This window comes from Podarcis liolepis (assembly GCF_965112155.1).
Source record: "Podarcis liolepis genome assembly, chromosome: 17".
NCBI classification, from domain to species: domain Eukaryota; kingdom Metazoa; phylum Chordata; class Lepidosauria; order Squamata; family Lacertidae; genus Podarcis; species Podarcis liolepis.
In genome coordinates, this window is record NC_139571.1 from 22,514,566 (window position 1) to 22,540,539 (window position 25,974).

The following is a 25,974-nucleotide window of genomic DNA, read 5'->3' on the forward strand; positions in this document are numbered from 1 at the left end:
CTTCTGCATTTCCAAATACACCTAAATTTCACAAAACATCAAATTACCATCTTTGGCTTCCTTTGTAATGGAATTGGGCACATTTTTGTGATCATGCATTTGAACAAAAACGTCAGCATAATAACATGACAAATGGAATGCTACTTAAAAATAAGAGTTCTTCCACCCACATGGACGTCTTAGCCACAGATTTCCATAACTGAACATGTGCATGAGCACCCAATGGCTGTACATTATAGCCAATTAGTGTCCCACAAGAGAGCAGTGTGCTAGGTAAAGGTAAAGGGACCCCTGACCATTAGGTCCAGTCATGGCCGACTCCGGGGTTGCGGCGCTCATCTCGCTTTATTGGCCGAGGGAGCCAGCATACAGCTTCCGGGTCATGTAGCCAGCATGACAAAGCCGCTTCTGGCGAACCAGAGCAGTGCACAGAAACGCCATTTACCTTCCCACCGGAGCGGTACCTGTTTATCTACTTGCACTTTGATGTGCTTTCGAACTGCTAGGTGGGCAGGAGCAGGGGCCGAGCAACGGGAGCTCACCCCGTCGCGGGGATTTGAACCGCTGACCATCTGATCGGCAAGCCCTAGGCTCTGTGGTTTTACCTACAGCGCCACCCACGTCCCGTCAGTGTGCTACGATAAATAAATTAATGAAACAAAGACCCTTGTGATTCCAGTGTACCAACACACAGAGGGAGCTATCCACTGAGTCTCTGCATAATCCACTGTCCCTTTGGCCTGGCATGAAAGGTAAACTTTTCTGATATAAGAGTGAGGCATGCCTCAAAATTTAATTCAGAAACCAAGTATGCTTCTGCTGCCAGAAAACTGGAGACTCAGCTACATTACTAAGAAAAAGCATGTTATATGCGTTATAACACTGTGACACCAGATGGCGCTGTGGAGTTACGTCTTCCGCCAATGTGATTTCCCACTTGGAGGTTTAAGGCGTGTTTTCTTGAAACGCTTTTTTGATGTGTCTAGATCCAGCCAGGAAAACCCACATTAGAACAATAGGGAAGGGTGTGTATCAAGTAGCTTTGTTACCTGCAGTGTTTACTTTATTCCTTCTCTTTAAAATAAATAAATAAGTTACCGATCCTGCATTTGAACTGGTAAGGAAACGTGATTTTAGAATGGCATTTTCTATCTCATAACGTTATGCCATGGCTTTCCCTTCAGCAACGATTGATGTCATGCCAACAGAAACATGCCAGCAATTATTAAGAGAGGTTAACTCGTGTAATCTGCTGATTAGGCTGTGCTGTATATCATTCCTATTATGTACTCCGAAGATTCAGCTTCCTTTAGAAGGAAGCTGCAGGAGGCTCGTGGCATTTTGTAACATTTGCATTTCTTTACAGTTATATCAGTTGAGCATAGGTAGAGATTCACCGCTTAACACTCCACAAACACCCCGAAGTGCAACTCAGCTCTCTGTCTGCTTCCAGTTTTTGAGCTCACCCACACTAGAGTTTAAAGTGGATTTGAAGCTGCTTCAGTCTTACCCACCTCCCTGTTTTTTTGCCGCAGCCACATGATGCTCTCATCCGAGTGGCAGCCTTCACTACCCACCCCCAATTCATCCCGTCCCAATCCATGGATAATCTAATAAGGGAAGTATTTGCAAAATTAAAGCACGTGTTACCCGACTGTGAATGCGCTGAAGTGCATTGTGAGAGTAGGGTTTGTATAGGTTTCATTAAGTTCCATCTAACACTACAACACCTAATTCCATTTTGCTTCCATCAGCTCAAAGAAAAGGATGCAGTCTGCTCTTTTTATAAGAATAAAATATCCCACAGAATTATTGTTGCTTCTCAGGCTCTCATTAGGGGCAGTTTAAGCATTCTTGATTGGCTAAATGTTTTCTCATTGCTCCAGCATTATTGTGCATATATGTACAGTCATACCTTGGATCCTGAACGAGTCAAACGTTTTGGCTCCCGAACCCCGCAAATCCAGAAGTGAGTGTTCTGGTTTGCGAATGTTCTTTGGAACCCGAATGTCCAATGTGGCTTCCACGGAGTTTCCTACAGCCAATCGGAAGCCGCACCTTGGTTCCCGAACGTTTTGGAAGTTGAACGGACTTCCAGAACAGATTCTGTTCGACTTCCGAGGTACCACTGCAGATATATAGAGATAGAGCACAATAGTTGGAAAGTGGGGGAAGGCGGTTGGGGGGAAGCCTCTGAGCTTCATTGTGGGAGGAGTACTTTTTGTTGTGCATTTATCAAGGAAGACAAAGCTTTGGGGGGCAGGCAATGAAGAGGGCTGTTGAATCTGTTTGGGGTCCCACAGTAGATTGGAAAACAAGGCTCCATCTTAGATCCCTGCAGAATTCTGACAATTACACATTTCAGAAACCAGGCTCTTTCACTCAAACAGTTTGAACTAGCACATACAGTCATGCATGTACAGTTCTCCCAAGCTAGATATGGTCAAAGAGGCTTTTGAGATGCTTTCAACAAATTTTCAGAGTTCTTCTTTCCATTAGTTTTAATAGCTTGAGTAGATAAATTTTATTAGTTGCTTTCATCTCTGTCATCGTATATATTTCTATGATAAGCTTGTCTATTGCTGAGCTGTTAATACTAATTACAGTGGTCATGTTCTTTATGAAAACTATCACTTTGTAAGCACAACTGTGAAAGCTTAATCACTCACACCCAAATTTCAAGCTAATGCACACAGAAATGGCTTAAGCAGAATGGACAGCTTGCATTTAGTGTATTAACTGAATGGGCTTGTTGACATTTCAGTTCAGTCCTGAGGGATACGCTTCCCATCTCAGGGAACCCCAATTCAGTCACCTTTACAACTTTGCTACAGGAACCCTTCTTTTCCCCCTAGATTTTAAACAGTGTGCGCTCACTCTTTGTGACAGTTCCCATACTCCTTCTCCTGCAATCTTTTTAAATATATATTGCCACTCTAAACCCTTGCTGAAACAATCATTAAATTTTCTATTACTACAGTGAATAGCCCATTATAAAGTTGGTAGGAGCTTTGATTTCTTCATGCACCTACTTTTTTTTTAATCAAAAGGTAGAAAAAGTGGTATATCTTAGAAACATTTGACCAAAGACAATTGGAGAGCCAGGTGTACATTAAAATAAAGCAGCTATGAATATCGGGCTGGCAGCTTGCATGTTATGCCTAGAAAGATTCGTTGCCACTGCTGTTGTTGCCAGACCACAGATGAGCAGAGCAGGGCAGACATTCAAGAGAGCAGGGGTTCTTCTCTGGATGGGATTGAAATCCAAAGCAGAGGTGGGTCATATGCTCACCATGATTGAAGGCAGGCCGGTATTGCCTTCAACCAGTTGCCAGTTAGGAGATTCATATAATGATGATAAATAATAAAAGCATAAATATAATGTTGAATAGATAACTATCATGCTTACGTGATTTACTAATGTAATTAGCCATCCAGAGAGTCGATTATAAGATTAAGAGAGACTGATTATAAAGGCCATGACATTATTAGAATGGAAATATTGTCGTCAGTGGACACTCTAAATTGCAGCTAACGCTCCAAAATCTTTCTAAAGGCAAAACTCACCATCTCTACATTCTTTTCACTGATCTGTATTTCCTCTCTATGTTCATACAACCCACACTCACTTAGGACCGTTCTTTACAGGGGAATCCCTACGTTCATTGCTGCAGACTGAATCTGCTAAGACTTGTTTTTAACCATCCTCGGTGTATATCTGTTGAGGTTCCTTGGGCCCACTTCACATATCTTCTCAACTCTGGAGAGTGTTAATACCAGTTTCCCTTACAGAGCCATTATCCCACATTAAGATTTTTTCTTTGCCCTGTAAATATGTTTAAACAGCATTTCTAGAAAAGACTTTGTATCTAACGTTTGGTAAACCACTAAGGCAGGGTTGGGGAACCCGTGGCCCTTCAGAAGTTGCTTCTATCATCCCTGAGCATGGAGCCCTGTTGTCTGGGGTTGATGAGAGCTGAAGTCCAACAACAAACGGCGGGCCACAGGCTTCCCACCCCTCCACCATTGGAAGGAAAATCTACAACTGGGGAAGCCACTGAGAAGCCTTCTTAGTATCTCTAGCTGTGAAACTGGCACACTGGTAATCAAGAAAATCCTCCAGGTTGAACTTAAAGACCAATGTAGCATATTAAGGAGAAGGTGTTCTGTGTTCCTTTACTATCTGGGGCTTAATAAGTAAAAAACCCCAACACCTATTCTTGTGCCCTGAGTATCATAAGAAACCAGTGGAGACTCTGGCAAAATTGGTGTAATCCCCCCCCTTCATTTCTTGGTTTGTCAGGAGTTGACCACTGTGTGTTTTGCAGCCAAGGAAGTTTCCAGAAAGTCTTTATCAATAAGACTTCAACATAGAATGCATGAGCCATTTTGCTTTAAATAATGGAGAAACGGCTGGTGGTTATGAGGCACAGTCAAAACAGAGAAGATTGCAGTCTTCTTGCAAAATGAAAATAAGCATCACTTCCTCAACCTGGGCATCCAAACGTGAGAGACCAGGGAAAGCTGCTGTGTGCATTCCTATCCTCCTTGCATTTTCAGCCACAGGGTCTTACTACATCATTACCTTAGATTTTTTTTTACATTACATCATCTGTACCAATTTCCTCACCCTGGCCAAACACTGGGTCACTACCGATAGCAGGTTCTGCATGGCCCTGCAGTGAAAAAGCAGTTCTGAGATCACTTGTTTCTGCAGTAGGATTCTGGCAGCTGGAGGGAACATCAGAGGAAGTCTGCAGCCATGGGGGGCATCATGCAGTGCCAAATTAAACACTCAGCCTGAAATCCACACCTCATTTACTGGGAAGATATCCTGTTCATGTTGAAAGGACGGGATACAGGGTTGTGAACTGAAACATAATGCAAAATGTTTGTCTAGTGCCTCAAATGATATATTTTATCATATCAATGGCAGAAATGCTCATTCTCCCTCTCAGAATCAGCAGGAAAAACACTTGTTATATTTACAGCAGTAGTTACCTGAGTGTGTGTGTGTGTCGGTTCCGGTCCTCAGTACACACACACACACACACACACACACACACACACACACTTCCTTGCTAATCAACATGCTGGTAGTTCAGCCCCACTGGAATGACAAACCCTAGGTAGCTCTCTTGCAAAGTAACATGTCAACCTTCCCATCTATTTCAAAGCCCCACCGTAGCAGAGCAGCTTGTAGAAATGAGCTTAGCAATCATCTGCAGAAAAGAGTTCTAATCTTATCAAGATGGGAATTGATTTTCTTCATCTTGATATAAGGAGCTTCACAGCATGCACATGCAATAGTATCAGTGGGATGGAAAGTACAGCTGTTCAGGCAAGATTATTAGGCTGCGAAACCTGTGGCTGCGTCCATATACAAGGCAATGTTGTCGTTGGCATCTAGGATCCTTATTGCCCAAATAAGTCATGCACTCATTTTAGCCTTGCTTGAATCTACCACCAGAGGGAGCTGAGTTTACAACACTTAACACACACAAAGAGAAAGAATGCTCGCTGATTACAAAAGCTTTAAGAGCCATTAACAAATGCTTTTTTTCTGTAAAAGCTGTTCTCCGGCAGTTTGAATAAAGCTAGGGGTGGCATTTTTCCCATCGAGATTGAGATCATTTTCTGGCAACACTTGTATATCATCCTGAAGCACTTAAATGTAAATAATTTCGCTCCTCTCCTGTTTCATTGCCCTCTTGCAAGTGTGAGTCTTCGCTTTGTAATAGAAGAATGCAAAATAAAATGTGCCATTGTTATGGAAAACAATGGGTTAGTGACCATGGTCTTCCAATGTTTTAATTGGGAAAGGCATTCTCAATTCTACACCAATTGCCAACAAACTGAACATCTGTGCTATTATTGCCTTCTAATACTCAAATAATTTTCGGGGGGTGGGGGTGGTATTGGCTTATATTTGCTTTTGATTTCCACACACGAAAGCTGCTATGCTAAGTGTTTATCTCATGCTGTATTTCTGCATTTAATAGCTGCATTCATTTACCAACAAGGCTAGGATTCTGCCTTCGGATTCTGACAGTTGAGTATTGTGCAAGGATAAGAGTAGAGAATACCCCGCCCATCTGGGAGACTCAGCCAGATGGGTGGGGTATAATAATAATAATAATAATAATAATTATTATTATTATTATTATTATTATTATTATTATTATTATTATTATTATTCCCCCCATCCACCACCTTTGTAGAGCTCAGTGAGTGCTACACTGAGAGCCAGTGTGGTGTAGTAGTTAAGAGCAGTAGACTCGTAATCTGGTGAACCAGGTTCGCGTCTCCGCTCCTCCACATGCAGCTGCTGGGTGACCTTGGGCCAGTCACACTTCTCTGAAGTCTCTCAGCTCCACTTACCTCACAGAGTGTTTGTTGTGGGGGAGGAAGGGAAAGGAGAATGATAGCTGCTTTGAGACTCCTCTGGGTAGTGATAAAATAGGATATCAAATCCAAACTCTTTTTCAAACTCTTCTACATAGACTTCTGGGTAGTGAGCAAATAGAAAAATATTTTATCTTAACAACATTAACCTTTTAAGTTCTCTGCAGTGATGGGAGAGTGTTGGTAAATATCGCAAGGCTTTTCTTTGGGATACATTTTTCATACCATCACCAGAATCTGCTTGTGCCATTCGAATCACGTGTTATATTGACATTTCTCTTGTGTGTTGTTATGAGTGGGAGCTTGGAACACTCTTTGGTTCATAGAGGAGGAGCGTGTTTTGTGTGTGTGCTAACAGGATAGCAAGAAGACTCCCTTCGTGACTGAGCCATACTCATACGTAGTCTTTCTACCTCCCTGTTTAATAACCGGATATCTCTTTGTTTTGTTTTGATCCAGAGCCGAGATTGCCTGAAGCTGGGCCCACCTGCAGAGGGAGAAGTCGTTCAAGTGAAATGGCCAGATGGAAAACTTTATGGTGCAAAATATCTAGGAACCAATGTAGCTTACATGCATAATGTAAGTTGCATTTAGTGATCTGTAAATTGAAAACCTTCATTCGGTTGTCGGATTCTGGTGCTCATTATATGGCCAGTATTATGTTGGTTGTGCTAGATGAAAACTTATTTAACAGGGATAGCCAACTGACAGCCTGCAAGATGTTTTGGCCCAGTACCTGTGGTTCAATAGGTGTCTCTCCAGATGAGAGTGTTCCCTAGCTTCACCTCTGCTTGGACAACTGGCAGCCTTGCTTACAGTGGTCGGAGGGTGGGAGGGATGACTTAGTCATACAGAAAATGTCTAAGGTCAATAAGCCTGAATCACTTGTTTCAACCCAATTCTATGTTTGTAAAAGTGAACTCAGATCTCCAGTGAAACCTTGTCAGGATCATCGTTTAGTTACATCTCACAATAAGAGCACCTCGTTTCAAACTTCTAGGCCCGTGGGCCAGTTTAATGGCCATGTTCTTAAGATACCCTTCAACAGCTGTGGATTAATCAAGGCTCAGAAGAGCATCATGACATTTGTAACTTAAGCCGCCTATCCTCGTCTTTTGTAGTGCCTGGCATCTTACAGCTGACCCCCAGGCCGAGTCATAACTGCAGCAGGTGGGGTGAATTCCTCACAGTGGTATTGGCAGCCTTGCAGTAGGCTGTGTCAAGAACTCCTGAATTGTGTACTTCAGATACCTTGTATTAGAAATGCTATGAAGCACTAGTATGAATACCTCAACAGATGGGAAATGAAAATAACTTGAAATGTTGGTGCAGAGTCATTTTAAGATACATAAAATTAGATGATGTAAGATGAACCATTGTTCTTGACAACTGTGGCCATTAAAAACAGTTACTCAGGGTAAGCACATGTGCCTTATTAGAAGTAGAATTATTTCCTGTTAGTCGGGTTTAAGTGCCCTTTCCAAGGTCACATGAGAGCCCTAATTGCCCATTTCTTGGGACCATGTGTCCTATTTTCTAACAATAAGATCAGGCAAAAAAGAAGTGCTGGAAAAAGCAGAAAGATGATATGACAGGTGGCATTTTAAAACAAAGCAGTTTCAATTAAGAAACCATAACATTTTTGTAGGGTTGTGGAGACATTTCTGTATGGAGGATGAGAAAAGGAGAAATGAAAGAGTGGGGGAAATCTTTATGTTGCTTAGGACACCCTCATGCATTACGGTTCCCATGCCAGAAAATACTTATGTCCTTCAGGCCTAATGCCATTTTCTTTGGCAGCAGTAATGAAAGTGCTCAACCCTTTCCCTGCCAGATGTGTTCTGTGTGAAGCTTGCCGTCAGCTGCTTTTACCCCACCAGTGTTCCAGGCCTGCTTTTGTGAGAGACGGCATGATCACCTCAAGAGGGATTTGTTCCTCACAGCAGTGCCGCACTTGAGTCTAAGCCTAGGCATCTCTCCTCATTCTGCTGTTCTGGAAAAAACTGAGCCTCCTCATTCTAATGGTCAGTTCTTTTGGTGCTTTGAAATACTAATGGCTAATCAACAAAGGAGTTCCCCAGACTTCATCAACACTTGTTAATTGACTAGGATTAAAGACGTACACACTTAGACCGTTTACATAGGTTAATTAACTCTTCACGTGCTAATTGCTGATGTTCAGAAGTAGGCACACACATTTCGATGCACATGGATCTTGATTACATTCTCAAAGTCTAACACATAGTCTTTATACATGAAGACTAATTTAACACCACAAACCCCTTTCTAAGACACTTTGATACTGTCTTATAACATGTCCCAGAATAACATACAGGTTTAAATCTTAATATGTACTAAACCTAAACATTTAGCACCACAGATCTATTACACTACTTAGTGATTAACACCAACATACGAGTGGGTGGCTCTGTGGTCTAAACCACAGAGCCTAGGGCTTGCCGATCAGAAGGTTGGCGGTTCGAATCCCCACGATTGGGTGAGCTCCCATTGTTCGGTCCCTGCTCTTGCCCACCTAGCAGTTCGAAAGCACGTCAGAGTGCAAGTAGATAAATAGGTACCGCTCCGGCGGGAAGGTAAACAGCGTTTCCATGCACTGCTCTGGTCCGCCAGAAGTGGCTTAGTCATGCTGGCCACATGACCTGGAAGCTGTCTGTGGACAAACGCCAGCTCCCTTGGCCTATAGAGCGAGACGTGCACACAACCCCAGAGTCGTCCATGACTGGACCTAACGGTCAGGGGTACCTTTACCTTTATGAGCAGGAAGTGGCGCCATACTAAATTACCCCTTCCCCTGGTGTCTGCACACAGAATGCAAAGGTCTGAAGGAAGGAGCCGTTGCACGTCTCGGCTTCCCTGAACAGTTGGGGTTCCAGATTGTACAGAACCGTGATTGCACAAAATCTCAACCTTTCAGACGTGTGCATTCTATCAATGGCACTAGGGAGAAGAGCTGTTCGGCACAGTGTTGCTTCCTGCTCATTTTAATCATGCATAGAGCTTCGGTCTGAACTAGTTGAGTTTAGGCGGCACTTCCATGTCACTTTTTACAGACGCTGAAGTGTGATGGGAAATCAAAACATGGTCACTGTTTTAGTGTTGCAAATCTGTGAAGATCTGTAATAATAAAAAAGTCCAAGATTTTTTAAGTGGAAACCTGAGCCTTAAACATTGTCTTACGATTTTGCTTGTGTGCCCCTTTTTAATATGCATGTGTGAGCTTATGAAGATGACTAAATTACCCATGTACCTAATCAAATGCTTTCCAGCAATTCCAATTAAACTGCTAATTTATGATGTCCTGATGCAAGAAAAGCACATAGAGAGAACTAAGTAGCAAATGTTACTGACATATTATTGCAGTAGTGGTTTTTATTATTATGTGTGTCTGTCTCTTGGGGCTGATATAAATTAATATGGACAGTGATTGACAAACTGAGTGGTCTACATTATGCCAACTCAAGCCTAGTTCAGATTTGGACTCATTAGAGATGATCTATTGACACTCTCTGCCATAAACCCCTATTGAATAACTTAAAGGAGCCATTACTTGTCATTAGATCTCTACAATTTGGAAATATTTTCCCAGCACAGAATAGAATTTGGTTTCTAATTAACTGGTACAGCAGACACACGGCCGAATCTTCTGGAAGAGCTGAAACCGCATAGTATGGTAGTTTTATCTGGACAACATTGGCTGCTTTTGTGTGGCATATTATGCCTAGATTTAGAGGAGATTATCAGTTATGGGGAGCCTATACACACACACTGATGTTAGACTACAATTCATCTCATCTCTGACTGTCAGGCAGTGGGTGGTTATATATATACACACGTATAGAACTAATATCACTACCCTGAAAATGTTTGGGCTAACAAAAATCTTTTAATACTGTCAGGAAGGCTTTAGACATATTTGAGTAAGGTGTATGGATCCCTACTGTACATATGCAGTTTTTTATCTCTGAATTTATTATTATCATTATTATCATTAATAATGTATTTGTTTCAATGGGCACTTTGAACTTTAAAAATAAACAACCACATTTGGTCAAGAGCACAAAGAACAAAGCTATAGAAGTACCAGACATCCATGTCTTGGAATTGGAAAAGTGGTGTCAAAAAAAGTAACTTGGATCTTCTGAAAGGCACAACAGACTGCAGCAGCCGAGTCGTTTAGCATTCCCCACACCTTGCTGCATTCCCTTTCTCATTTTCTGCTAAAGGGGTTCATACTGGATTAGATCTAAACCTAAGCATGATAAAGCTTTTCATCTTCTGAACAGACTATTTTAAAAGAAGTTCCATCAGATTCAATATAATTCTGCTAACTGGCATTTCCTTTAGTATCACTCATACCTTCCTCCTTTTGACATAAGTCTTCCACAACCTTGAAAACAGAAAGATTAATTCTTATCACTTGGGGAATTAGATTAACCATTTGGGTACGTTGGGCCCTGGGTCATGTGATGGGAGGGATGACTGGCTGCCTTGCATTTATTTATCTCCAAATTTGTAAACCACTCTACATTAAAAAGAAATACCCAGGCAGTGTATAAAAATAGTACAGAGTAGTGTAGAAAAAGCACAGTGTGGCATTATCCAGATTTTTTTTTTTTAAAGGCAAGGCACATCATCAGCCCCATTGTATGACCCAAGGGCATTTGTAGCCCCACTTTCCAATGTGAGCAGAAGCAGTCACACTTACCAGGAGCTATTAACTCTTTAAGGAAATCAGGGGGAAGCTTTAAAGTGCAGCAGCAGCTGCTCTGAGCAGCTGTTAACTAAAGAAAGAAGAAGAAGGTTAGAAGTCAGTCCTTGGGCGACCTTGTAAAGTAAGTCATTTTATTGAGGGAGTGGCTGTGTATGAATTTCATGCAGATGAGCATTGAACAGCTAAAATATTTTGTTGCCTGTGCTATCTCATACCAGTAACAGAATCTCAAATAATGCAGATAATTGTAATCTGAAGAATTTCCGTATTTTTTATATATAAATAGGTGGAGTTTGAAGATGGTTCTCAGATAGCAACGAAAAGGGAAGAAATCTACACTCTGGATGAAGAACTGCCCAAAAGAGTGCGGGCTCGATTTGTAAGTACTGACAAAGACGTTGAAATTGGGGCAAAATGCCACAAGTTGATGATTGAATTTCTGTATCATCCTCACCGCTTTTATAAAGATTCAGTGCTTATGCGTTTCTTTTACAATTGCCCAATGGCGTCGTGTCAGATCAAGCCTTATCCAGCCTGCAAACAGCATTTCTCTAGATCCCTGGATGCTATTATGTGTGTTGTAGATAAAAATTGCCCTTTTCCCTTATGGGGTATCCAAGAGCCCATATGGAGTCCCTTACATAGGTTCCCTATTGGTAGGAGAGAATAACAGAGGCCAACCAGAGAATATTGAGATGCAAAGCAGCTTGTAAGCTTGATCTTTATTGAACTGTTGCAACAGGGTGCTCCCCTCACTCGCAGGAGAGGAGGAGGAGGGATCCAGAAAAATGGCATACAAGGCCTTTTGAAATTGCCACCTTGTAGATCAAGACCACCCCCAGAAACATCATACATATATCACAGAAGGGCTGTAACCTAAGACCACCCCTCAGATACATCATACCTACATCACAAAAAGGCGGTCTTAAAACAGAAATTTGAATGTTGTTTTTCTCCTGTCCTTGTTTATCTCCTGTCTGGCAGGTTACTTGATTGGATTGCCTGGGGAGCCTGGCCAGTCTTTTGTAATGATAAATACTTAGTTCCTGGGCCATGTCACAGGCTCACACCCTATTCAAATACAGACATACCCTTAAGACAGGATTTGTGAAGGAAAAGACAATGGGGAGGCTTTTCCACTTTGACCTTGCAGAGAAAACATTTGCTCAGTTTAGGAATCAAAATGGCTTCAGGTCGGTCTTCCTGTGCTGATCTATGTACGTGCGGTTATGAACATTACCATATATCTAAGACCTCAAAATTCCTATCACAATGTGGCAGCTTGCCACAAGCTGGTCATTCTGGTGAAAGCAGGAAGAACTCACCCATCCCAGGAAAACAACCTTGCTGTTGCTTACCTCTTCCACATTATTCATGTGTGCTCCCTACTTGCCTGGTCAGAGGCAGTGGTGCTTCTGGATACCAGTTCCTGGAAACTGCAGGAGGGGCAAGTGCCCTTGTGCTCAGATCCTGCTTGAAGGCTTCCAAGAGGCATCTTGGGTGGGCACTGTGAAAACAGAATGCTGGACCAAATCCACTGATCCAATCCATCACACCCTTTCTTCATTCTTACGTTCCACACTGGGAGCCAGCGTGGTGTAGTGGTTAAGAGCAGTAGACTCGTAATCTGGTGAACCGGGTTTGATTCCCCGCTCCTCCACATGCAGCTGCTGGGTGACCTTGGGCCAATCACACTTCTCTGAAGTCTCTCAGCCTCACTCACCTCACAGATTGTTTGTTGTGGGAGAGGAAGGGAAAGGAGAATGTTAGCTGCTTTGAGACTCCTTAGGGTAGTGATAAAGTGGGATATCAAATCCAAACTCTTCTTCTTCTTAGAAGTTCCAGGTGTAGCTGTAGAGGGTTTAGTTTCTTTTGACTATGAGAGCACTAGAGATTTACAGTGTCTTTCTAATGTTCACTTTATTTGCAAATATATAAACAGGGTGGAAGCACTCTGTTGTGTATAATTTTTACTAAATTTTCTGTTTTATAATATAGAATATTCATTTAAACAACCTTAAAATGTCAATGACTTCCCTTCTTCTCTTTCCATGGCTCATTTTGCATATCATAAATCCCAGCACATTTTATATAAACTAAACTGTTCAGTATTCCATTATTACATCCATCAAAACTTGTTTACACTGTTGAGTTTATCTTAATGCTACCAACATTTTCAATCTTCCAATCTTCGTTAAATGTACGTTCTTCTTGTTTTCTTATTCTATATGTTAGGTCTGCAAGCTGTGCATATTCCATTAGTTTAAGTTGTCATTCTTCTGTAGTTGGGACTTCACTTGTTTTCCATTTTGGGGTTAACAAAACATGGGCCACAGTAGTGGCATACATAAATAAACTTTTTTTTGACACCTGGGAATTTCCATCTAAATTATCCCCAACAAAATTATCCCTCAACAAAAAGGACCCTGTTGTGTTTTTTAGAAAAAGTACTTTTAAACATTTTTTTCAATTCATTATTAATTATTTCCCAATACTCTTTTACCCCTTTACAGGTCCACCACATATGAAAGAACGTACCCTCAGCCTCATTGCATCTCCAGCACTTATCTGATTCAGTTTTATACATAGCAAGCCTACTCGGAGTTAAATGAGTGAAAGCACTCTGTATCAGGCAGCCGCAAATTTCCTTACCCCTGAGTCAGATTCCCAGACTATAGCTGTTTTAACCTCTCTACGTTTCCACCCCAAAATCACAGCTAAATTCTCATCTCTGTCTCTCTCTTTGTCTACATTCAAACTGCAAGCTGCCTTCTTTTTATTGACTTGTCATGTCACTTTAAACTATTGTTAAAACTACGTTTTGGTTTAAATGTGAATATGCAGCATGCTGATACATCATGCTTCGCTCCTTCACTGCTGATCCCAGGAAACAAGCCATGGTCTGGCTTAGAGTTACATCTGAGCCCAGGGTCGTGGCTTGCTTCTTTCCAATCAATGAGCTCTAAGACTTTTCAAACATATTGTCCACCTGTGGGCACTTTGGAAGATGCCCTGGCAGACCAGAAAGGTCTCTATCATGCATTAACTTGAGATATTTCTAGTCTACAAGTTTCAGAATCATGAAATAGAGTTTGTAGCTCCAACACGTACCTAGCAGCATATATGGGAAAGATGGTTCTTGAATAGTACAATAAATAACTTAATTGGTAAGAACAGCGGATTGATTATTTGTTAAAAAAAGCAAAAATTATGTTGAGGAAAATGACCCATTATTACTTATTGTTTTATAGAGTATTCATAATGGGCTTTATAATTAACTAGATGTTCCATAAATCTGTTTTATTGTTGCATTTAACTTAGAATAGCACTGCAGATATAGTAGATTTCTGCCATTTATTAGAAATCATGATAGTTTTATAGATCATTTTTACTTCTGTCTGTAATAATGTTAACTTTCCAGGGGAGTTAATGATATTGTTATAATGTTCCCTGAAATCCGGGAATACCCTAGTATCCAGAAATCTCTTTGCATCTGGCTTTGGTAATGCCCCATTCATCATGAAAATCTTTTGACGAGAAGTCAGTAAGACTCTCTTCTAGCTCAGCCTAGCAAAGTATGCTACTCTGGAGATCTGTTTCCTGACTGTACTCAGAGCAAGGGACTGAAACCCTGGATCTTGAGTACGCCAGCAAGATGGCCGTTTCCACCATCACTGCTATCACAAGACTATAAAGTACGTGCAGCGTGATGGCAGCTGCACTTGGAAGTAGATTGGCTAGGATTGTTTAAGAATGGCAACATCAAAGTTACCTCCTCCTAAAATTATACCAGCTCGACTGACCATGATGAAAGAAGCCTATACAGTGGAACCTTGGTTCTCGAACGGCTTAGTTGACGAACAAATCGGCTCCCGAATGCCGAAAACCCGGAAGTAAGTGTTCCAGTTTTCGAATGTTTTTTGGAAGCCCTAACGTCTGACGTGGCTGTTGGCTATTGTTTCCGGGGCGCCTGCGCCAATCGGAAGCCATGCCTTGGTTTTTGAACGTTTCAGAAGTTGAACAGACTTCCGGAATGGATTACGTTTGCGAACCAAGGTACGACTGTACATGAGTAAAGGCTTACTTGCAAACAAGACAAGTGAAGAGAGCCAGGCAGATGAAAGGAGAAGGCCAATCACTATTTGAATAACAATGTCTTCTCTGGCAGAGGTCAATACAATCTGAGCTCATTCATTTTGGTTTATTCATACCTTTCTCACCATGGGTGTTTCTCCCTCTGCCCTCTATCAAATTATGGGTAACCAGCCCATATGATTCAATCTGTTTTCAAACATCCAGCCCCTTGGAAGGTCCATCCCATCAATGGTTTTTAAACACACCAGGAAGCTGATCCACATTAGAAATTTACATGCTTTCTCTTGACTAACTTTGAAGATTAATCTCCACTCAGTGCCTGCATTGATTTATGAATGTATATAACTTGAACTGATGATGGTCTGTGACCATTAAGTAGAAAGACTTTCATGCTCTTGAAGAGGTTGTTGATATTTATGTTTATTTGAAGAGAATATACTGGAGTAGGAAAACTATTTATGTGGTGTTTCTTTATGTGTGAAATATACCCTATAGTGAATGTCTCTTTTTAGTCTACAGCTTCTGATATGAGGTTTGAAGACACATTCTATGGAGCCGATATTATACAAGGAGAAAAGAAGAGGCAGAGGGTATTGAGCTCCAGATTTAAGAACGAGTATGTGGATGACCCTGGATACCGCAGTTTCCTGAAAACCTCGTTCCAGAAGAAGTGCCAGAAGAGATTATAAAAGAAGAAGAAATGGACTTCTGCTCACCTGCTCTCTTTTCCTTTGTGTGCGGAGGGGATGCAGTTACTAAATGTGGGGTTTTTAAAAAGGACAGGTAATCATCTTTTTGTCTGACATGTAGCTTGTGGTTCAAACACATATTGAGAGTTTGATCTAAACATATCTCGGGCACAGACAGTGTTTCTTAACTGAAGGGCTGTGATTTGTGGGCTAATATGCTAAACAAGGACTGTCTGATTCACATCAAGGATCGATCCATGTCACATTGCCCCTGTCCAAGAACATGCCTAAGAACCCTGAGTACCACCGATTGGAGAACTTTTAGTCTTGCCTTGCACTGACAGTTACAAGAGAAGTTATGTACCAATCTAGGTGAGGAACTTTCTTCAGCCTCCAAAGTTCAAGATTTGCAATCTACATTGTCCACAAAAGGAAAAGGGAGTTCAACCATATATATATATATTCAAAGCTTTTCTAAAAAAAAAAAAAAGTATAAACAGCACTGAGATCTACAAATACTGCTGTACTGTCATAATTTTGTACAGCGCTTCCCACACTGTTTATGCCTCCTGTGCTTTCAGTGCTCTCTGGCCAGGACTCAGTTGTTTAAATGTGATGGTGGGGAGGTATTACTAGAGAAGAGAAAGGTGCTTCTAAAGAGGGAGACCTTCAGGAAATGAATTGTGGGTGTATATTTAAAGAGAGAGATTTTTGGCATCTATTTTTAAAGGGTTTTTTTCCACGATACTCTGTGGGGACGACAGCAATTTGTACAATGAAATGTCTTTTATTGTGTTTGTAAAATTAGAGTTTACATATCTTCGCTTGGCAGGCTAGGTTTGAACTAATGTAATATAGTAATATAATATGGTCTTCCCTTTTTAAATAATAGTCTGCAAATGTAATAGTGTTGGAAATAAAAAAATATGATGTCCCTTTGTCTACTAATGTTGGGTTGCGGCAATGTAATCTGTAGGGATCACACACACACACACACACACACACACGCCTTGGTCAGTATACATCTTTGTTCAAAATGAGGCCTAGTTTAAACATGACACTTAAAAAAACACCTTACTAGTGAGGATTGCAAGTGGCTGGTGCCTTCTATAAATGGTTTTTTTTATTTATAAGATAAGAAACCAGTTGTACACATCTGTGCGTACAATTAGCACATCAGTGCAGTGCATAACTCTGCCACATAGTCATCTAGTGAGCCAGTTTAAACATGATTTGGCTGTGCGGAACTCCACACCAGTAAGACTTTTAATTTTTAGCACACCCAGCATAGCATTTAGATCAGACTTTAGTTCACACATAGTCATTACTAATAACCGAAGCACGACCTTCCTTTCGTTTTTCCTTTGCCTTACGGCATTAATCTTGTCAGGTTGCACAAGAGACAGCAGAATGTGCTTGTGTGTTTTCGCAGTCTTGTTGCAAGATATGCTTTGGGATTGCAAAAAGCCTAAACGAGCTTTAGCTTTTGCAGAACATTATCTTTTCCATGGGTGTCAGTCCAGCAACAGATTTCCAGCCAGCTGCAACAGGGATAAAACTCTCCGAATTCAGTATTGTATGAATTCCAGATGAGCAGTAATGCTCAGCTGCAACAAAACCAGCAGAGTCCTCAAGGAATCTTAAATGTTAAGTTACTTTATTTACTTTATTACTGTATAAATATTAAGTTATTCGATTGATTAAATTTATATCCTGCCCTTCATATTTTTCTTTCATGAAACAACCCTGTGAGGTGGGTTAGAATGAACAGTACAGTAGTACCTCGGGTTACATACGCTTCAGGTTACAAACTCCGCTAACCCAGAAATGGTGCTTCAGGATAAGAACAGAAATTGTGCTCCGGCGGTGCGGCGGCAGCAGGAGGCCCCATTAGCTAAAGTGGTACTTCAGGTTAAGAACAGTTTCAGGTTAAGAACGGACCTCTGGAACGAATTAAGTACTTAACCCGAGGTACCACTGTAGTAGGAATGTTAGCATCACTGCATTGGGCTTACTTGTGTTTCTAGTGTATGAAAGCAGGAGTTGCTTTTACTTTTACTGTTTTGCTCCTGCCTCTACAAAGCAGTCACATTTCCTTTAACCATCACCCCCTGCCCAGGAACTGGAGCATGATGATGGTGATGATAATGATGATGATGATTTATTTTACAGCAGTGGCTACAGGCGCCATTTCTTGGTCATGGGGGTTCCATACAGGGCTTCCCCCTACTCCAATCCACAATAGATGAGATTCTTCCAAGGTCCAGATAGGCCCAAGGCTCATGAGCAGACCAGGCCTTGGGGTCCACCACTTCCTCACAACCGTTGTGTGTGGCAACCCTTAATTCCCTCATATTCTCTGTTCATCTTTATAGGGTGAGATGGCCCCACAACGAGCCCAGGGACATCTCCAGGGACCTACTTGCCAGTGCAGTGAAGCCGCACTTTAGGTAGGATAAGTGGGTCCATCAATCTAGAGACAAGGGAAGACCAGCTACATTGTTCTCCCTGCTATTTCCTGGCTACTGCCTGCCCAGCCCAATGCCCCAGAAGAAGCTAGCCCAGCGCTGGCCGTAGCACAGGGCTTTCATTCCCTGCCATCCTCTGAGAAAGACAAATTCCTGGCTTTTGAGGATCATGAATTCATCCTCTACCTCAGGTCCAGGGATCTCCCTCTCCCCACCACAATCCTTCCAATTATCTGAGGATGTTTTAAGGCAAATTAAGGAAGCATTATCAAAGGAAATGGGTATTATCCTTCCAGAGCAGCAGCAGCCTTTGCAGCCAAAATCTGCACCAGCCTCTGCAACTTGAGCTGCTAATCCTCAACAATGTCAGAATTGCAGCTTGTATCACACATCATCTAGAGAACCTCCAGCTCCATCCTCACCTAATCCTTTTTCCCACCCGTCTACATGGGGATGGTTCCATTCACTCTCAAAACCTCCCAGTTTTTGGGGTTTCATTTCCTTTGACAGAATCAGATGATAATAAATGGAGTGAAGGATCAGTAACTGAAGAACCCCCATCGGACAGGATGCCTTTGCTATGCCATGCCATGCCCATGCCACTCTGGGATTGGCTCCCAAATCAACAGAACAACCTGCAGGCACCACACAACCTCTTCCTGTGGCCTATGCCCTGTCATCTCCCAAAATTGTACCCACCCCTGCAGTTATCAAGAAAGTGACCAAAGTAGAATGCAGGGCTCTTTCTAATAAATATTAACATGCTGGATACAGAATTTGTGAACCACCTTAAGATCTCAACAGTGGACAAACCAGTTTATTCTCTTCCATCAAAATATTTGTTACCAAAGGATGGAGATGCACAGTTAAAATATACCACTGATAGGCACCTATATTTTGCTCTCAAGTGTGTCCAAAAAGCAGCAGCCCTCTCTTCTCATGTAGGATCTCCTTACAAATCCAGAGCAGGATCCTGCACACTCTCGCCTGCTTAAGATCTCCTGAGCAGCATCATTTACAGCTGGATGCTTCTCAATTTGCGGCATGGAGTCTCTCACCTCCATCAGGCATTCTCTCCATCTCAGTTACTTCATGATGTCTATAGACCTTCAGGAAGTACCAGCCATTGGTCAATATCATCAATTCAGATTGACTTGGCCACATCTCCAAGAGTATTCACAATGATAAAGGTTGCTTTGGTGGCCCACATCTGCTTCCACAACAACTACAGTTACCTACATCTTAATGATCTTCTGATCCATTAACAAACCAGAACCCAGGCGGTCCTCCATCTTCAATACACTGTCCAATAGCATCATTACTCTCTGGAGAATAGGGGAAATGATAATACTATCGGTCATCTCACTTTACATTATCGCTAGCTTACAAGGTGCCACAGAGACATCCCCACTTCCTTCCACTTTGGAAATCACCAAAATGAAAGTGCAGGCATACACTGTGAAGATTATGAATCAAGAGAGCTGGCTTTTTGGCTGTTATTTTTACAACTGATGTAATTGAATAACTGGCTTCTAACTGAAGGCAATGTACACCCAGGGCACGTGAACTAATACTAAGCAGATAGGTTCTGTGACGTGTCTGGAAAATGCTTTACCAATCAACATTCTCTGGAAAATAGATGTAAACCATTGGGGAGTCAATTTTCTCTCTCCAAATAGGTGGTTTTTGTTGTTGAAATGGTGAAAAGAATGGATCGCCTCCTGTAGAAAGGAATTGATGGCTATTATTAAAGTTTTTTTAAAAAAAATCTCCGCAGAAAGCAATTGAGAGGAACTACAGAAGGGTAATTATTAGCTAAATGAGCTATTAACTTCTTCATGAATGTTAAGGGAATGGGCCTAGTAGCCCCCAGGAGAAGATTAGAAACCCAAAAGCCCATGGGTTTCTTCTGTGATTGATCATATGTCATCTACACAGGCATTCTTATTTATTTTATTTTATTTTATTTAAATTGGAAAATGAAGTAGTCTGTCTGGTTTCTAGGCTGATGCTCCACTACAAAGTGGTGGCGGTGGGGGAAAGTAAATGCAGACCTGATTACTGATTGTCACTTATGATCAAGATCCAGACTACTTTTAAATTAGCGATATCTAGGGCTCTCCATTGATTAGACATTTTAGTTGATTGTCTGCCCTTCAATGCATGTATTAAATAATTCTCCGCATTACAAAAAGCAAACAAATTCAGTCTTGTACCTTTTTGATATATTGAAGAGGGTGTGGCTTAATTTAAGCATGTAATGTACAAACACTAGCATTTATTAGGGGGGGGGAATCCCCTACCTTCTATCATTCAAACTCTAACTTTGAGACATTTACTGTTACAAACACTAGAACCAAGATAGTTCCAGGTACCTGTAATTCACATCCTTACAGATTTAAAATTTGCCCTCAATGATTAAGGCTTCAATCCTATACCCAATTACCTAGGAGTAAGCACCACTGAACTTCACTTCTAAATAGATATGTATAGGATTTGGCTTCCAGTGATGAATTAGGTTGTAAGCACATAACACTTTCCAGGGAGTAAGCCTCATTGAAAACAATGGGGGTGTACTTCTAAGTAGACATGACTAGGGTCCTGCTGGTAGTTGATTAATCCACCACCCATTGAAAGTTACAGTTTTGATCAAAAATTTGCTCCACCGTGGATTAAAATGCCTTTTTAACTAGATGGCTGCCGTCCCCTTTCTGAATGTGCAGGCTGGGGTCTTTTCTTCCAAAAACGTAGCGTATGTATGTATGTATGTAAAGAAAAGAACCAGGAACTGACTTATTTGTGGTTCTTACGATGGAGTAGGTGACATTGACATTGCTATTTGAGGACTACGATTTGCTCTCATAAAGCCAGAGATGTAGCCAGCAATAAATGAAGATGGTATATTCAGTGTCCCTATTCATCTCTTATGGATGAATAGACCCCTTCATGGATCACTGCCTTGCCGTGGCGAAGGGGCTTGAATAACTCAGAGAAGCTATGAGCTATGCCGTGCAGGGCCACCCAAGATGGACAGGTCATAGTAGAGAGTTTTGACCAAATGTGATCCACCTGGAGCAGGAACCGGCAAGCCACTCCAGTATCCCTGCCAAGAAAACTCCATGGACAAAGGCAACAGGCATATAAAAGTTATGACGCTGGAAGATGGGCCCCTCAGGTCTGAAGGCGTCCAACATGCTACTGAGGAAGAGTGGAGGACAAGTACAAGTAGATTCAGAGCTGATGGAGCGGCTGGGCCAAAGCCAAAAGAACGCTCAGTTGCGGATATGCCTGGAAGCGAAAGGAAAGTCCAATGCTGTAAAGAAAAATATTGCATAGGAACCTGGAATGTAAGAACCATGAACCTTGGTAAGTTGGATGTGGTCAAAAATGAGATGGCAAGAATAAATATTGACATCCTGGGCATCAGTGAACTAAAATGGACGGGAATGGGCGAATTCAGTTCGGATGACCATCATATCTACTACTGTGGGCAAGAATCCCGTAAAAGAAATGGAGTGGCCCTCATAGTTAACAAAAGAGTGGCGAAAGCTGTACTGGGATGCAATCTCAAAAATGATAGAATGATCTCGATACGAATCCAAGGCAGACCTTTTAACGTCACAGTAATCCAAGTTTATGCACCAACTACTGGTGCTGAAGAAAATGAAATTGACCAATTCTATGAAGACTTACAACACCTTATAGAAATGACACCAAAGAAGGATGTTCTTCTCATTATAGGGGATTGGAATGCTAAAGTAGGGAATCAAGAGATAAAAGGAACAACTGGCAAGTTTGGCCTTGGAGATCAAAATGAAGCAGGGCAAAGGCTAATAGAGTTCTGTAAAGAGAACAAGCTGGTCATCACAAACACGCTTTTCCAACAACACAAGAGACGACTCTACACATGGACATCACCAAATGGGCAGCATCGAAATCAGATTGATTATATTCTCTGCAGCCAAAGATGGAGAAGCTCTATACAGTCAGCAAAAAAAAAAAAAAAAAAAAGACCTGGAGCTGACTGTGGCTCAGATCATCAGCTTCTTATAGCAAAATTCAAGCTTAGACCAAAAAACCACTGGGCCGGTAAGATACAATCTAAATCAAATTCCATACAGCGGAAGTGAGGAACAGGTTTAAGGATTTAGATTTGGTGGACAGAGTGCCTGAAGAACTATGGATGAAGGCTCATAACATTATACAGGAGGCAGCAACTAAAACCATCCCAATGAAAAGGAAATGCAAGAAAGCAAAGTGGCTCTCCAACGAGGCCTTACAAATAGCGGGATAGAGAAGGCAAGCAAAATGCGAGGGAGATAGTGAAAGATACAGGCCTAGGACCCTCGTACCTATGGGACCGCCTCTCCTGGTATGCCCCACAGAAAAAACTTACGGTCTTCAAATAAAAACATCTTGAAGGTCCCAGGCCACAGAGAAGTTAGGCTGGCCTCAACTAGAGCCAGGGCTTTTTCGGCTGTGGCTCCGATCTGGTGGAACACTCTGTCACAAGAGACCAGGGCCCTGCGGGACTTGACATCTTTCTGCAGGGCCTGCAAGACAGAGCTGTTCCACCAGGCCTTTGGCCAGGGCACAGCCTGACTCCCTCCCTCGGCAATCTTCGTGGAGCTCTGGCCCAATGGTTGCCAGTGGCTTGAATTAATTAATTTTATAATGAATGATTTTAGAGTGTTGTTTATGCTGTACTTTTGTACTGTTTGATTGTTGTTAGCTGCCCTGAGCCCGGCTTCGGCTGGGGAGGGCGGGATATAAATAAATTTTTTTATTATTATTACAGGAAATTGAATGCAGATTTCCAAAAAATAGCAAAGAGAGACAAGAAGGCCTTCTTAAACGAGCAATGCAAAGAAATAGAGGAAAACAATAGAATGGGAAAAACCAGAGATCTGTTCAAGAAAATTGGAGATATGAAAGGAACATTTCGTACAAAGATTCCCATAATAAAGGACAAAAGGGGAAAGGACCTAACAGAAGCAGAAGACATCAAGAAGAGGTGGCAAGAATACACAGAGGAATTATTCCAGAAAGAAATGGATGTCTCGTACAACCCAGGTAGTGTGGTTCCTGACCTTGAGCCAGACATCCTGGAGAGTGAAGTCAAATGGGCCTTAGAAAGCACTGCTAATAACAAGGCCAGTGGAAGTGATGATATTCCAGCTGAACTATTTAAAATTTTAAATGATGATGCTGTCAAGGTGCTACACTCAATATGCCAGCAAATTTGGAAAACTCAGCAGTGGCCAGAGGATTGGAGAAGATAAGTCTACATCCCTATCCCAAAGAAGGGCAGTGCCAAAGAATGCTCCAACTACCGCACAATTGCACTCATTTCACACGCTAGCAAGGTTATGCTTAAAATTCTACAAGGCAGGCTTAAGCAGTATGTGGACCGAGAACTCTCAGAAATGCAAGCTGGATTTCGAAGGGGCAGAGGAACCAGAGACCAAATTGCAAACATGTGCTGGATTATGGAGAAAGCTAGAGAGTTCCAGAAAGACATCTACTTCTGCTTCATTGACTATGCAAAAGCCTTTGACTGTGTCGACCACAGCAAACTATGGCAAGTTCTTAAAGAAATGGGAGTGCATGATCACCTCATCTATCTCCTGAGAAATCTCTATGTGGGACAAGAAGCTACAGTTAGAACTGGATATGGAACAACTGATTGGTTCAAAATTGGGAAAGGAGTATGACAAGGCTGTATACTGTTTCCCTGGTTATTTAACTTATATGCAGAATTCATCATGCGAAAGGCTGGACTGGATGAATCCCAAGCCGGAATTAAGATCGCCGGAAGAAATATCAACAACCTCAGATATGCAGATGACACAACCTTAATGGCACAAAGTGAGGAGGAATTAAAGAACCTTTTAATGAGGGTGAAAGAGGAGAGTGCAAAATATGGTCTGAAACTCAACATCAAAAAAACGAAGATCATGGCCACTGGTCCCATCACCTCCTGGCAAATAGAAGGGGAAGAAATGGAGGCAGTGAGAGATTTTACTTTTTTGGGCTCCATGATCACTGCAGATGGTGACAGCAGTCACGAAATTAAAAGACGCCTGCTCCTTGGGAGAAAGGCGATGGCAAACCTAGACAGCATCCTAAAAAGCAGAGACATCACCTTCCCAACAAAGGTCCGTATAGTCAAAGCCATGGTTTTCCCAGTAGTGATGTATGGAAGTGAGAGCTGGACCATAAAGAAGGCTGATCGCTGAAGAATTGATGCTTTTGAATTATGGTGCTGGAGGAGACTCTTGAGAGTCCCATGGACTGCAAGAAGATCAAACGTATCCATTCTTGAGGAAACCAGCCCTGAGTGCTCACTGGAAGGACAGATCCTGAAGCTGAGGCTCCAATACTTTGGCCACCTCATGAGAACAGAAGACTCCCTGGAAAAGACACTGATGTTGGGAAAGATGGAGGGCACAAGGAGAAGGGGACGACAGAGGACAAGATGGTTGGACGGTGTTCTCGAAGCTACAAACATGAGCCTGACCAAACTGCGGGAGGCGGTGGAAGACAGGAGTGCCTGGCATGCTCTGGTCCATGGGGTCACGAAGAGTCGGACACGACTAAACGACTAAACAACAACAACATTAATCTCTTATATCCTGATCCCTGATGTTCGCAATCGCTGGGGGGGGGGGATAGCTCCTCCTTATTGTACCTGCAGAATGTTGTACTGTTTTCTTAAACAGAAAAGGTGTCAGAGATTCAATAGAAACCACATAGTCTGAAGCTGGGGTGCACTCCCAAGTAGCTGTGTAGGCTGTGTATATTCTCTTAGAGCCTTCCTTAGGAATTAGGGGTGTATTTTATTGGCAGCTACTTTGTAACCTCTTGAATGGTCAAGACTAGGAATTGGGGGAGAAATTTGATTCGGATCACAGAATCTACCATGTTGGCACTTCCCAAAACAAAATGAGAACCAAAACACAGCTATCCTTCAAAAAATTCACATATCTGAATTTTGTAATGTAGTTCTTCACCCAAACAAGATTTACAAAAATGGGTATAGTATGCATAAAAATGAATATATTAATAAAAATAGCATAGGAGCAGGGGGGAAATGCTGCCTTCCTATTCTGCACAAATGAAACAAGACAACACTCTGCAAGTAACATGAAGGCTATGTAACTTTTCAATCAGTTCCTAGATTTGATGTACTTAGAATGAATGGGACTCTGGGGTAACAGAAGTCAAGGGTTAGGCTAGTGGATGCTCAGACAGGGTAAGGACTGAGGCTTAGATATTTTGCCTTGGTTCTGCTCCATGTCGTCCTTGCTTTTGTCAGACCATGTAATCCATTCTCCCCAGTGAATTTGGCTGCTGTCAGTATAGTAAGAACATCATTTGCCACCACAGCATTTCTTTGTATCAGGATTTCATGCTTTATACCTTTCAGATGGTCATGTTAGCTGGTATAATTTCTGCCCTCAGATCTCTTTATCTCATAGCCTGTCCCCTACACTGAATTTACCCTATAACAGTCTAAATGATACACACAACTTGACTTGTCTTATGCACACTGTAAGTTCGGGGGACAGGACGGGACGGGACG

At 41.9% G+C, this 25,974-nt stretch overlaps 1 protein-coding gene across 6 annotated transcripts in view; it reads left to right on the forward strand.

Moving 5' to 3' along the window:
* KDM4C (lysine demethylase 4C) overlaps positions 1 to 16,856 on the forward strand; it is a gene marked incomplete at its 5' end in the record, with an annotated part of 188,174 nt that extends 171,318 nt beyond the window's left edge. For all 6 annotated transcript variants that reach the window (XM_083482243.1, XM_083482240.1, XM_083482244.1 and 3 more), the window contains 3 exons: positions 6,865 to 6,984; positions 11,424 to 11,516; positions 15,745 to 16,856. In XM_083482243.1, the coding sequence (XP_083338369.1) occupies positions 6,865 to 6,984; positions 11,424 to 11,516; positions 15,745 to 15,921 (390 nt within the window). In that variant the 3' untranslated portion in view covers positions 15,922 to 16,856. The remainder of the gene's footprint in view (positions 1 to 6,864; positions 6,985 to 11,423; positions 11,517 to 15,744) is intronic.
* Positions 16,857 to 25,974: the final 9,118 nt, after the last annotated feature.